This window comes from Garra rufa, chromosome 3 (genome assembly GCF_049309525.1).
Source record: "Garra rufa chromosome 3, GarRuf1.0, whole genome shotgun sequence".
NCBI lineage: Eukaryota > Metazoa > Chordata > Actinopteri > Cypriniformes > Cyprinidae > Garra > Garra rufa.
Genome location: NC_133363.1, coordinates 52,847,007 through 52,861,352, shown reverse-complemented (window position 1 = coordinate 52,861,352; position 14,346 = coordinate 52,847,007). Strand labels below are relative to the sequence as shown.

The 14,346-nt window shown below is 35.6% G+C and overlaps 1 protein-coding gene across 1 annotated transcript; it reads right to left on the bottom strand.

Annotated features, from left to right (window-relative positions):
• Positions 1–7,418: 7,418 nt before the first annotated feature.
• On the bottom strand, positions 7,419–11,865 carry sstr1b (somatostatin receptor 1b). The gene has a single exon (XM_073837316.1). It carries the CDS (start codon positions 10,973–10,975, stop codon positions 9,860–9,862), a length of 1,116 nt encoding a protein of 371 aa, XP_073693417.1. The 5' UTR covers positions 10,976–11,865; the 3' UTR covers positions 7,419–9,859.
• Positions 11,866–14,346: the final 2,481 nt, after the last annotated feature.

Sequence of the window (14,346 nt, the reverse complement as noted above, 5' to 3'; positions counted from 1 at the left end):
CTGATGCTCTAGAAGGAATAACAATGCATTAAGAGTCTGGGGTGAAAACTTTTGAATAGAATGAAAATATGTTATTGTTTCTTATTTTGCCTCAATATTATGTTTTTTTTTTTCATTTAGTACTGCCCTTCAAAAGCTACAGAAGATACTTACATGTTTCCCAGAAGACAAAATAAGGTAAATTTACACTGCTCTTTAAATTCTGTTGCATCAGTGAGCTGTGGATCATTCAGGTCACAACACAGTATTAAGAATTAAGTGTATGTAAACTTTTGAACAAGGTCATTTTTATAAATTCAACTATTATTTTCTGTTGTCATATATATGTAAGTGTCTTTTTTTATTGAAACATCTTATTCAGGTCAGTACAAAATAAAAAAATAACATGCATTTTGTATGATCCCTCTGCCATTAACACAAACTCAAGATATTTTCATGTTTCATTCAATATCAGCAATACACCCTTGTTATTTATTTATTTTTGGAAGAAAAAAAAGGCATTTGCTAACAAGTGGCTAAATAGGATTAGAGGTTTTTTTTTTTTGAAAATAATAAACAACATTAGGCCAAACAGGTAAACTCATGCTCTTCAAAATTATTCTAACTCGAAATTTCAGGGAAAATGCTATTTAAATAAAGACTGAAAGAGTTGTTGGATACTTACAGTGTTGGGAAGGTTACTGGAGATGTAACAGGTTACAGATTATAAGTTACGGTATTTTAAATGTAATAAGTAGTGTAACTATTTTAATTGCTTTATTAAAGTTATTTAAAAGATTGCATTTGATTACTTTTTGATTACTTTTGTTTTCAGGTAATCATTTTGAAACATTTAAACCAGGCAGGGTTAATCATACAGTACTCAACTGTCAGACTTTTGAAATCCTTAAGCACTTGAATTAGAAAAGTCTTTTTTTTTTCTTTTTTTTTCTTTGCACACAAAAAGTATTCTCGTAGCTTAATAACATTACGGTTGAACCACTGATGTAACATGGACTATTTTATCAACGTCCTTACTACTATTCTGGGCCATGAACATTTCAGTTGTGTTGCACTCTATGCAGAGTCAAAAAGCTCTTGGATTTAATCAAAAATATATTCATTTGTGTTCCGAAGATGAACAAAGATCCTACAGTTTTGGAATGACTTGAGGGTGAGTAATTAATAACAGAATATTCATTTTTGGGTGAACTTATTCTTTTAAGCTTTTTGCATGATTTTATTTTATTCACATCTGGAGTAGCATGTGATGCATCCTCCATAACTTTTTTAATAATCTTTCTGTCAAGTCAAGATCTTTTAGAAATAAATGGAGACTAGCCAGCTCAGAAATCTCATTACAAATGCATTGAAGGTTGCTCTTCGAGTAGTTACCTTAAAATATCATTTATTTTAACAATGTCCCACTTTGTGTTTCTTTCACAGCCCTGCTTCAGTTTCTTTAATTCAATGAAAAAATGTGGTCGATTTTCATTTAACATTGACAGTGAGAGAGAGAATATTTGCAATAGAAAATAACAGTTTCCAGTCAAATTACTCCTATGCTGACATTTTAGATAAATGAAATTTGTGTAAATGCACAGTTTCTGGTACTTTAGTAATTCTAAATGTGTTACATTTAATTTATAGCACAAAGAACACCTTAATCAACTGAAGGGAAATGTAGTTTTGCATTAACATTGCAGAAATCCCGCTATGGAAAATTTAACATGCTCCTGAAGGTACATGAAGGGCTAATGCATTAGAATCTATGAATTTTTATGCCTGTTCAATTAATATTCAGAACAAATAGCATTGAGAAGGCTGCTGGCTCGTTTGACTCCATTAAGTCTGTATTTCTCCAATTACAGTTAAGCTTTCGAGAAATTCTGTAGCCTTGGGACTGAGCATCTACAAGCTAGCATAGAAATTTACTGACTCACACTGCTTTTAATGTTTGCCTTAAAGGCAAAGGAGTTAAGAGTTGCTATTAGATTTGCTTGGTAATGGTCTTTGGCATTGATTCAAAAATTCACACAGATACTGTGGAGACCTTATTTAGTTGCACCATATCTCAAAGGTACACTGCTTTTCACATCTAAGCGCTAAAATATGTTCAGGGTTTCTATAATTGGTCTGAAGTTAAAAGGCTTGGCCAACTTGACCTCTCTGTGATTGAGGGCAATAAGTTGTTGGTCAAAATATATGCACAGCACTGTGGGCCTTATTTAGATAATTCAGTCACTCACTGTGGGCCCTTCGGGGGATTCAGTGTGATTACAGTAGTTCTGTCCATCTTGATCAACAGTAAAAGGTTTCAGTGGCAGCAATGAATATATGATTAGCAGCATCCTGTTGCGTTCATCCTCATATATTAATTTCTTTGTATACTTTGTTTAATTTTCATTAGCTTTAATTTTTTTTTCTCATATATTTACATACCCCCTGCTGTATCAATCAGAGTCATCTTTTACTCACCCTCATGTCGTTCTGAACCTGTATGACTTGACAAAAGACTATTTGTGAGGAATATCCTAGCAGCTCTTTTCAATATTATTAAAGTGAATGAGAACTGGAGTAAAAATTACAATAAATAATACACTTTCATTTTTTGGTGAACTATTTCTTTACATGCAGTATATTCCAAAATACAAAAATAATAATAATAATAATAACTTAATTTATACATTCGTTTTGAAAGTTTACATACATAATATATAAAAGTATTGCATTTTTGGCCATCAGGGACTGTTTGCAACCTTTTGTAATATGAATTCACAAACTGGGAAGATTTTTAATGTGCAAAGAAACTGAAGAAATCACAATACCTGGAGGCTTTTTGTCAAGAATCAGACAAACCAGATACTATTCACATGAGGCCATTTATAAATGGTCATGGATGCACAAGAACGCAATGCAAAATATTAACTAAGGGTATGTAAATTTTTATAATTTATGTAAGTAGGTAAGTGATTTTTATGGAATATGTGCAAAAATACACCCTTCTAGTCAAAAGTTTTTGAACAGTAAGATTTGTAATGTTTTTTAAAGAATTCTTTTCTGCTCACCAACCCTGCATTTATTTGATCCAAAAGCTGTAATATTGTGAAATATTATTACTATTTAAAATAACTCCTTTCTATTTAAATATATACACTACCGGTCAAAAGTTTGGGGTCAGTAAATTTTTCTTCTTCTTCTTTTTTAATAATAAAATTAGTACTTTTATTCACCAAGGGTGTGTTAAATTGATAAAAAGTGATAGCAAATACTTACATTGTTTGAAAATATTTATATTTTGAATAAATGCTGTTCTTTTGAGCTTTTTATTCATCAAAGAATCCTGAAAAAATATCACAATTTCTAAATTTGCAGGGCAACTGTTGCAATATATAATCCAATATAGATCCAATATAGATCATTCTAATAATAAATCAGCATATTAGAATGATTTCTGAAGGATCATGTGACACTTAAGACTGAAGTAATGGCTGATGAAAATTCAGCTTTACATCACAGGAATAAATTGAATTTTAAAGTATATTACAATAGAAACCATTATTTTATATTGTAATAACATTTCGCAATATTACAGTTTTTTCTATATTTTTGATTAAATAAATGCAGCACTGATGAGCATAAGACACTTTCTTTAAAAACATTACAACTCTTACTGACCTCAAACTTTTGACCGGTAGTGTATTAAAATGTAATTTATGTGATCAAAGCTACATTTTCAGTATCATTACTCCAGTCTTTAGTCATGATCCTTCAGAATTCATTCTAATATGTTGATTTGCAGTTCAACATTTATTATTATTATTATTATTATTATTATTAACAATATTTAAAACAGTTGAGTACATTTTTTTCAGGATTGTTTTGCTTTAAATGCTTTAAATTGATCAAAAGTGATGATAAAGACATTTAGAATGCTGCAAAACATTTCTATTTTAGATAAATGCTGTTCTTCTGAACTTTCCGTTCATTAAAGAAACCTTTCTTTTCAACATAATAATAATGATAAATGTTTTTGAGCAGCAAATCAGAATATTAAAATGATTTCTGAAGGATCATGTGACTGAAGTAATCATTTTAAAAATGTAGCTTTGAAATCACAGGAATAAATTACATTTTCATATATTCAAATAGAAAACAGTTATTTTAAATAGTAAAAATTTTACTCTTTTTGCTGTACTTTGGATCGAATAATTACAGGCTTGGTCAGCAGAAGAGACTCCTATAAAAACATTAAAAACCTTACTGTTCAAAAACTCCTGACTGGTAGTGTATCTGCAACTCTGTGTTCAATAGTTTCATCAGGACTGTGTAAAAGTAAAAGTTAAATGTCTAAGCTAAGTTCCTAATATGCACTCTTTATGAAAGAGAGTTTCTGTAACAAAACTGTAAGCCCCATAATTTCTACCAAATGGATTTGGCATGCATGAGACAAGGACAGCTGTGTATTGTAAAAATGAATAATAGTTTGCGGTTTCAACACATGAATCAATTATATTGATTTTATAAACTCACCTTAATAAAAGTAGATTAGCTATGCAATTTACCAGAATCAAAGAAACTTTTATCTGAAGCAAAGTATTGTAAAAGTGAACACCTTGTTAAAGTTTGATAGAGGTTGCTCAGAGGTTGGCCTCAGAGGTTGTACTGGCATGGAAAATGAATGAGGAAAGTATTATAACAATGGCAGCGAATTACAATCAGAACACAATGTGGGGAAAAGTGCTTAATGCACATTTGGAGTTTTCTGTTTTAAGGCCATGTTCAGAATATCATACTAGATACTACCCTGGCTTTATCTGCAGAATACAGTAGTGGCCAAAATTAGTATTTTCCCCAGCTAAAATGGTTTTAGGTCAGTTATTTCTATCTTTTGTTGTAGTGTGTCAGTAGAAAATATCAGTTTAAATTTCCAAACATTCATTTTGCCATTAATTGCAATGATCCAGTGAGATTTTTGTTTGCAGAACAGCCAGTGCTCCACATAGAGATCTGATTTCATCATCATGAGGAAACAACAAAATGAGACAGACGAAATCCAGAAGAACTGTGGCAACATCTCCAAGATGCTTTAAGAAATCTACCTGCAAAGCTACAGTACTGTTGAAAGTTTTAGGCACTTGTGTAAAAATGCTGTAAAATAAGGATGCTGTCAAAAATAATGTCATAAATAGATTTCCTTTATCAATTAACTTCTATTAACTAAAATAAATCAACATTTGGTGAGACCATCCTTTGTGTTTAAAGCAACTTTTGCCCTATGTGCACATTTGCATAGATTTTCGGTTAGCTTTGCAGGTAGGTTTCTTAAAGCATCTTGGAGACGTTGCCACAGTTCTTCTGGATTTAGTCTGTCTCAGTTTGTTCTGTTTGTTCATGTCATTCCAGACAGACTAGATGATGATGAGATCAGATCTCTGTCTAGAGCACTGTCTGTTGTCAGACTCCTTTTGCTAACAGAAATCTCACTTGATAATTACAATTTACGGCAAAATGAATGTTTGAAAATGTAAACTGATGTTTTCTACTGACACACTACAGCAAATGATAGAAACTACATTTTTTAGCTGGTGAAAATACTAATGTTCAAATAATTTTGGCCACCATCTTGTACCATATGTTCTGTGAACGGTATATGCAAGTTTTATGTAGGCACAGAATACACAGATGATCAAAATGATCTAAAATGACAGTAAATACATTTATGTTACAAAATAAATAAATGCTTCTTTTGAACTTTTTATTAAGTAAATTAAAATGATTAAGCAATGTTTAAGTGATATTAGCTGCTAAAAATTCAGCTTTGCCTTCACAGGAATAATGTGTGTGTAGTAAACTAGTATTTCAACCATAGCAAATGTTGTCCAGACAATGTTTAAATGGAAGAAACAGCCATGGTGAGCTGTTCACATATGGTTATTGTCATCTAACTAATAGTAACATTAACTGAATTAACTGATTTTTCTGAATAACACAATTCTCTCTATATGTAGAGTTTTATTTATCTCTCCGTTCTGTCATCTTCAATATGTACTTTATTTCTTGCTATTATTTTCTTTCCATTCTTCTCTTCCCCCTCCCCCGTCTCTCTCTCTCTCGCTCTCTCCCAGACGTCTCCACTAATTTATTCGGTCTTGTGGCCATGTGTCCACATTACTGACTTTGCAGGTGCTGACAGTAATATTAACACTGCAATTTAAGTCGCCTGCAGTGGATGATTTCAAATGATGTGGGTCCATTAGTTAATCTAGCGGCTGTGAAGGTCAGTTCAGTGTTTACAAAGTGTATTAAAACAGTGGCATATGTGCTTACGAAACGTAATGGCTAAAGCAGGGAGGCAGTAAAGCATATGTTTCTACTCATAGAGGTTCATTTGGGAGCACTAAGTCTTTTCAGACCAATGCTACAATATAGTGAACAGAGAGTTGACTTAAATTTCAAGAATGCTAGTTTAATGTTTTGTGCATGCTTTAGTGCACGAATAGCTTGTTTGCATTGAAAAGTTATTATTCGAACTTGTCTATATCTTGTATATCTCAATACATTTGTATGGGTGCATCACCACGCATGCTAAAGAAATATCTATGAGTCACTGCATGCAACTTGATAGGACTTCAAATTGATGTCGCAAGTTCAAATACACATTCTTTGTAGATAAAAAAATATGCCCATGCAAAAAAAAGACACTCATCATTATGGGAACAATACATGTTCTGACATGTGTTTTTTATTTGTGTTTTCTGCTTGACTGTGATTTATTCATTTGTTTGTGGCCAGCCTGATTTATTGGCTGAACACATGGTAAAGTCTCTTAAAAACCTGCAAATCCACTTCTACGTTAGTCTCTTTAGGATGTGTTTGCTTTGACCATGAAATGTTCTTATGGTGGAGAAGCATGAAGTAACTACACCTCTGTGTCTATTTCTTGCTAGTTACAGGCAGTTTGGTCTGTCAGGAAATAAATATGAATCATGTTGCTAAACAAAACCAGCTGTTTTTGTTGGATTTCCAGTTTTTCTGTTTTTGTGTGTGGCAGCACACACAAAAGAGTTGATGCACTGAGCAAACCCATCTTAACGTTAAGGGAAAGAAATGGGCAAACTTCCACATCTGTGTCATTTCAGATGTCATAAGGTTGAAACCAATCCATGGCTTTTTTATTTGAGGGGTTGAGCAGATGGAGAGCTTCAAAATAATTGAGAATGATGCAACAAGCACAGATAACAGTGGCTTTAGTCAGTGGCTTGTAAGCTGGTAGACTAGCTTTCCTCCTGTCTGAAACTTAAGCATCTGTCTGTGTCAAGTTCAAGTAAATTTAATTACAATTCCCGCTGAAAGAATTCTTCACTATGTGATGCAACAGTGCTGCTCCAAACAAATAGCAGACGCCTGACCAGGTTCACTCAACTTTTATTGTCTTTTTTCATTTATTTTAAAATATCAACAATTTGGACCCACGACACGGTTTAAAGCAGGGTGAACTGAGCAAAATTTGGGCATTGACTGATATGCCCAAATGGTACGAACCATTTGGCTCACAAACATAACGAAGTGAACAATGATTTAAGCAAGAGCTAATTGAGTATTTTGTTATGGCGATGTTGTGCATTCAAAAGTACACTAAATTGGAATACACAAAGTAATCATATAACCATTTTAACATTTGTTTCATATAAACATTAATCTACAATTAATCTACAATTAACATTATTACATAAAGATCACAAATTTAACAGTATGGGGGATATTGTTTGTTCATAATGAGGTCTTGCTGGGCAATCTTCACCACATGAATAGAGTTTGTCATGGAAATTCAGTAGTATTTTAAGGCAAACTGAGACACATCCTTATTCTCTCATGACTTTATCCTGAGCACAAAATATTCTGACCTTTTGGTGACCTTTTTCTTACTATTAGTGAAATTTCTTAGGCTAATAGTCAATAGTGTAGTGATGCATGAAACATCACTTACACAGAGGTCACTTGCTAGAATTTTGCTGGGAAATGGTAAACGTGACAGCACTTTCATAAGGAGTCCATTATGCATCCTAATTAACACATCATGTTGTTTGATTGATGTTAACCATTCCCTTAAGCACATTTGAATTAAAATAATGTCTACACATCAATTAGAAATACAAAATATTTAAAGATTCAACAAACATTTCGGTTGTTATCTATACAGATGCACTGGACTTTCCGCTCTCAGGACTGCCTCGTCACTTTCGATGCCTATATTTGTTACAGTGCCTTGCGAAAGCATTCATACCCCTTCGTTTTTTCACGTTTTGTGTTGCTGCCTTATGTTAAACTGCGTTAAATTACATTTTTTCCGCATCAATCTACACTCCATACACCATAATGACAAAGCAAAAACAAACTTTGTTAATGTATTAAAAATAAGAAACCTGATAACTACATTGCATAAGTATTTATACCCTTAACTCAATACTCTCAAGCTCTGTCAGTTTAGATGGGGGCAGATGCATATTTTCAGGTTTCTTTAGAAATATTTGAGTGGGTTCAAGCCCAGGCTCTGGCTGGGCCACTCAAGGACATTCACAGAGTTGTCTATAAGCCACTCTTGCAGTGTGCTTAGGGTCATTGTCCTGTTGGGAGGTGAGCCTTTTGCCCAATCTGAGGTTCTGATACTCTGCACCGGGTTTTTATTAAGGCTGTCTCTGTATTTTGGTGCACTGAGCTTTTCTTCTATGACGATTGAATTTTGCCACACCACCATTAAACCCAGATCGGTGGAGTGTTGCAATGATGTTTGTCCTTCTGTAGGTTTCTCCTATCTCCACATATGATTATGGAGGTCAACTGAAGTGACTATAAGCTTCTTGGTCACCACTCTAACCAAAGCCCTTCTCCATCAATTTCTCAGTTTGGCCAGCAGGCCAGCTCTAGGAAGTGTCCTGGTTGTTTCAGACTTCTTCCATTAACGTAACGAAGACTACATGCTTCTGTGAACCCTCAATTTTTTTCTAAACTCTTCCCCAGATGTGTGCCTTGACGGAATCCTGTTTTAGGGTTCTAAAGGCAGTTTTTTGTTTTTTTGTTTTTACCTCAGGGCTTGGTTTTTGCTCTGATATGCCTTTTCAGCTGTTAGACCTTTTATTAAGACATGTGTGCCTTTCGTCTTAGTTCTAAAATTTCTAAATGTCAACTGTCACAGATGAATACAGGGTATAAATACTTATGCAATAGAATCATTTTATTTTTTATTTAAAAAAATAATGTTTTTTGCTTTGCCATCATGGTGTGTGGAGTGTAGATTGTTGTGGAAAAAAGGTAATTTAAGTCAGTTCATATAAGGGGTTTAAATACTTTAGCAAGGCACTGTATCTGACAAGAAATGAATGAACAATGCATGAATTATGTTGAATAAATGTAAGAAATATTGGGAACAGTAACAATTTTAACTTAATGTAAATGAAAATCTACTGTAATTGTGTTTACAACTGCTCAGATTTGTCTACATCTCTTCATTTTTCTTTAAAAATGAATGCTATGAGCTTTTAGCTAGTGTAACGATTATTTGTCAATTGTTACAGCACTTCATGTCAGTGAATGAAACAATAAAGAAATAATTCTCTCAAAAATAAAAATGTTGTCATTATTTACCCTCACGTCATTCTAAATCTGTTTAGCTTTTATCTAGGGAACATAAAAGAAGATGTTCTGAGAAACCCCTCAGTGTTTTTTGTCAATGAAAGTCAGTGGTAACCAAAACTATTTGTTTCCCAGCATTCTTTAAAATATCTATAAAGGTTTGGGATGACATGAGGATGAATAAATAATAACATAATTTTCATTTGAGTCAACTATCCCTTTAAACTCACTTTCACTGAATACCCTCTCACAGAGTGGTGGTACGGGATGTACAGGTTCCATTACGAAACACCATGTCAGAGGCCAAGCATTCCTTTGGAAAATCCGGTGGGCCGCATGTGGTCTGACGCCGTAGTGCCACAGCACAGTAGTCCACCTGCTCGGCATCCAGTCCGTTCTCCAACCAGCGAAAGCAAATGATACGCTGAAACGAGCGGCGGAAGTTGTCCGACACGAATCCGTAGAGAATGGGGTTGGCGCCGCTGTTAGCATAGCTTAGAATGACAAATAGCTGAGTCACCATGGGGTCCGGCGGCTTGCGGAACACACTAATCAACTGCACAATATAAAACGGCATCCAGCAGAGCACGAAAACGGCGACCACCAGGAGAACCATGCGTGTAATCTTCTTTTCAGAGCGCCGCCTCTGCAGCCAGCCCGCTTTCAGACCCACGGCTCGCATGCGCACCACAATCAAGCAGTAGCACAGACAGATGGCCGCAACTGGAAGCAAAAAACCCAGTAGGAACGTGTAGACCACAAACGCTTCTGACCAGGAGGATTCAGGCCAGAGAAAGTTGCAGTCCACTCCTCCGTCCTGCGCCGGGACTGTGTCCGCGAAGATGATGATGGGGAGAATTACAAGTAGCGAAAGTCCCCACACGCAAACGTTAACTACTTTGGCAACGGTTGGGCGACGGTAGCGAGCTGCTTTGATGGGGTGCACCACTGCGATGTAACGATCCACGCTCAGCACAGTCAGGCAGAAGATACTTGTGAACATGTTAATGCCGTCCACGCTGAGAACCAAGCGGCACATTAACGAGCCAAATGGCCAGTGATGCACTGCAGCCGAAGTTGCCAGGAAGGGGACACTCAACATGAAGAGTTCATCCGCGATGGCAAGATTGAGAATATAGATGTTGGTAGCTGTCTTCATCTTGGCATACTTGAGGATGACGTAGATGACCATAGCGTTTCCTGTGACGCCGACGCAGCACACAAGTGCATAGATGGAGGGGATGATGATCTTGCTGGCATCGGGTTCTGGATCATAGTACTCGTAATCGCCAGTAGAGTTGAAAGGCAGACCGGTTGAGAACACGAAGCTCTCGCTGCCATTGTATCCAGCAAGTTCAGCCATTTTATGTTGTATTGAATTGATATGTTGTACCCAAATTGGGCCTTCCTATCCACCTTTTTCTTTAATGTGGAAGTAAGCCTATGAATGAGACTTCCAGTTCATTATCCACTATAGGGAAATAATGAGACGAATAACAACGTGCAGGATTACAAGCCAGTGTGTTCATAATTAAGATAATATGTTAAAATAATATGGTAAGACACACCAATTTGCAATATCAAACAGCAAAACGAGCTGTTTTGTACATCTGAAAATAGCTGGATGCGGATGAGACCGGAAGCTAGACCCATAAAATTTACAAATGGCGGCGCCCACTCTTACGAGATGAAAAAGGTGGATATGTGATTTCCAAATGTCACTCAATGTCTTAGTGTTGTTTTTCTTCAACCTTCAAGTGTCCTTGAAATGTCTTGCACCAAACCAATCAGCAGGTCCTCACATGGGTCTCATCCCCATCTCCTTAGGGACCCCCTTTCCTTCAGAACTCAGAGATAATAAGCAGAAAAATTGGAATCCGAAGGCGAAATTGTTGCATCTGCAGAATTCCTCTATGATTCCTAAGCAGACCTGTGCTCGTCTATGAGAGTGTGCAGGTGTTGAAGGGCATGGCTCGCTAAGCATCATTCAACTTCTCATTCTTGGCAGAGGGAAGGCATTCCAGCTCATTAAAAAGAAATTGAGTCTGAGAATCAAAGTATTACCACGTTACTCTCCGTGTGCTCTCACCGCAAGAACAGCCTCCCAGTGGAGAATGCGATCCACAGCATATTGTTAAATCAAGATTAGTTCATCTGGATTTGAAGCTGTTCCATTGAACCACCATAATAGAGAGATTGCTGGACGAGTTTGGGTCTAATACATTAAGTTGACTTTGTCTCGCTGGTATTCCTTTGTTCGTGGTATCGTTCAGATCTATAAAAAGAAAAAAAAGATGTTAGTTAAAGGCACTGATGGCAGTCAGAAGGTTTATTGAAGGGATGTCTGCTCACTGCAAAAAATCTAAACATCTTTAAAGCAAGGAATTAAGGGGAACATCAGATGCAAAAATTACTTTTACTTGGTGTTTGCATATAAATGTGTCTTCACTGATAAAAATCCATTCACAATTTTTTTAATCCCCCTAAAAAAACAAAACAGTCTCAATCATCAAACTATTTTGATCTTGTAAGAAGTCTGATGTCATATTACTAAGGCCCCGCCCACGACTGCTGATGGACTGTCCTGTATTAGCATATGTCCACCCTCAGCTAGTTGTGCCATTTTCTGCCATTTCCTCTTTTAATCAAAGTACGTTGCAGACATGTCATGAAGACCCTAAAGAATCATACCAACCTGTGGGAAATGGGCATCCGATGTTCCCTTTAAAAAGATAAATTGACTTTATTGTTTAACCCTTATGTGTTTCAGACATTTTGACCTGGAGAGGATTTCTTTGTCCCTGCAAAGCTAGTTAATGTTATCGCATTGGACAGGGTATAATAACTTCCTAAAAGTTTTTTGATCATTTTTGTACTTTTTGAGGGATTTTCCTCCCATCCCTTTACACTTGTGGTGTTCCCGGTTGTAGGTACGTTCGTTGATCGTAGGTCCCACTGGACTGAGTTTATGCACCTTAGATTTTCAGTAAATATTTCTTAAATTATCCAAAAATAATGCTTTTTCACTTAAAAACCAAAGTGCATAAAAAGATTAAATCCAAGATTTAGTGATAATGAGGCATAATGACAGATTTACAAGCATTTTTGACCTTCAGATAAAGAATTTTCAAAACAGCACAAGGGTTAGAAAGAATAATTTGTCAGGATTTTTCCAATTTATAGTAAATAATTAATCATTTACTATACTCATTTATCTGTTTTTAAGCATTTTTAAGCATTTTTTATCTTTATCACTTTATTTTAAGGTCTAATTCTCTCTATTAACAAACCATTGACTAATAATAACAATGAACTCATAATTTGCTGTTTATTAATAGTTATAATAAGGTAGTTATTAAAGGGAACTCCAGGTATTAAGACTTGTATGGCTTAATATAATGTAAATTATGTCTCATAGTGAAATATATAGTAGAAAACCCATGAAAAATTTACGTTAAAATTTATGACATGAAATGGTTATACTCTGTGAGCTACTAGCGCTACCTGTTGCTATTTTTACCGCAACTCTGAAAATAAAAAACTGATACAATGCCACATTATGCAGCTTTTGGTTGTAATTTTCAGTCGAAGGGCAACAAGAGAAGCAGTGTAAGATTTCACTGCTTTCCTAGCAATAAGAAGAGGTGAAAAGAATAGAAAGATGCCTGTAAATGGATAAAACTTCTACTCTCCGATTCAGCCCTTGAGGCTTATAGTTGACCAAAGCTACTGAAAGAGCTTACAGAATGTACACATGTCGACACTATGACACCACAGCCACTAAAGGAGTTTCTCAATGTGAATTTCACTCGATATCTGAGGGCAAGACTCTTTGTGGGGAAAAATCAATTGTACGGCATTTCTTTTAAGCCTATGCTTATATCCATCACCACCTGTAAGCTATTTCAATAGATGTGGTGTCATTTTAGCAGTATTTTATTTTTTTGAGTTGTGTAGTGCCTGTAGATCACAGTAGAGTGCAACCAGGGCACCCCCCATGGTCCAAAACATACAGTCATGTAAAAAAAGTTAGGACACCCAATTGAATTCCATAGTTTTCTGTATCGGGACATAATAAAAAAAATTATGGAAAATAAATCAAATAAAGCAATAACTTGAAGCATTCATTTTCTGTGTGACTTTATCAGACTCTCACATTGTTCTGGAGGAATTTTGGACCATTCTACTTTTCAATGTTGCTCCAGTTTATTGAGGTTTGTGGGCATTTGCTTATGCACAGCTCTCACCACAGCATTTGAGTCAGGATGTGTGAGGTGCCCAGGTCCTGTGGCTACAAAACAAGCCCAAAATGATCAGCCCTCCTCCAGCATGCTTGTCTTTTGGTATGAGGTGTTTGTGCTGAGGTACTCTTTAGGTTTTCACCAAACTTGGTGCTGTGCATTATGGCCAAACATCTCCACTTTGCTCTCGTCTGTTCAGAGGACATTATTCAAGACTTGTTTTGTTCCGATGCAACTTTGCAGACCTAAACTGTGCTGCCATGTTTGTTTAGAAGATAGAATAGGCTTTTTTTTGCCAAGCCTTCTAAACATGCTGTTTTTGTCCCATATTTTTCTAATGATATTTTCATGAACATCAAAATTTAACATGTTAACTGAGTCTATGGTGTAGTTCTTGGGTTGTCTGTCATTATTCTGAGCATTAGACGGTCTGATCTTGGGGTAAATGTCCTGGAAGTAGAGGTGTCTGTTTTTAATGGCTTTAAACTTCAAA

Excerpts from the sequence above, each read along its gene's own strand:
- sstr1b (XM_073837316.1), bottom strand. The coding sequence starts at position 10,975 with ATGGCTGAACTTGCTGGATACAATGGCAGCGAGAGCTTCGTGTTCTCA.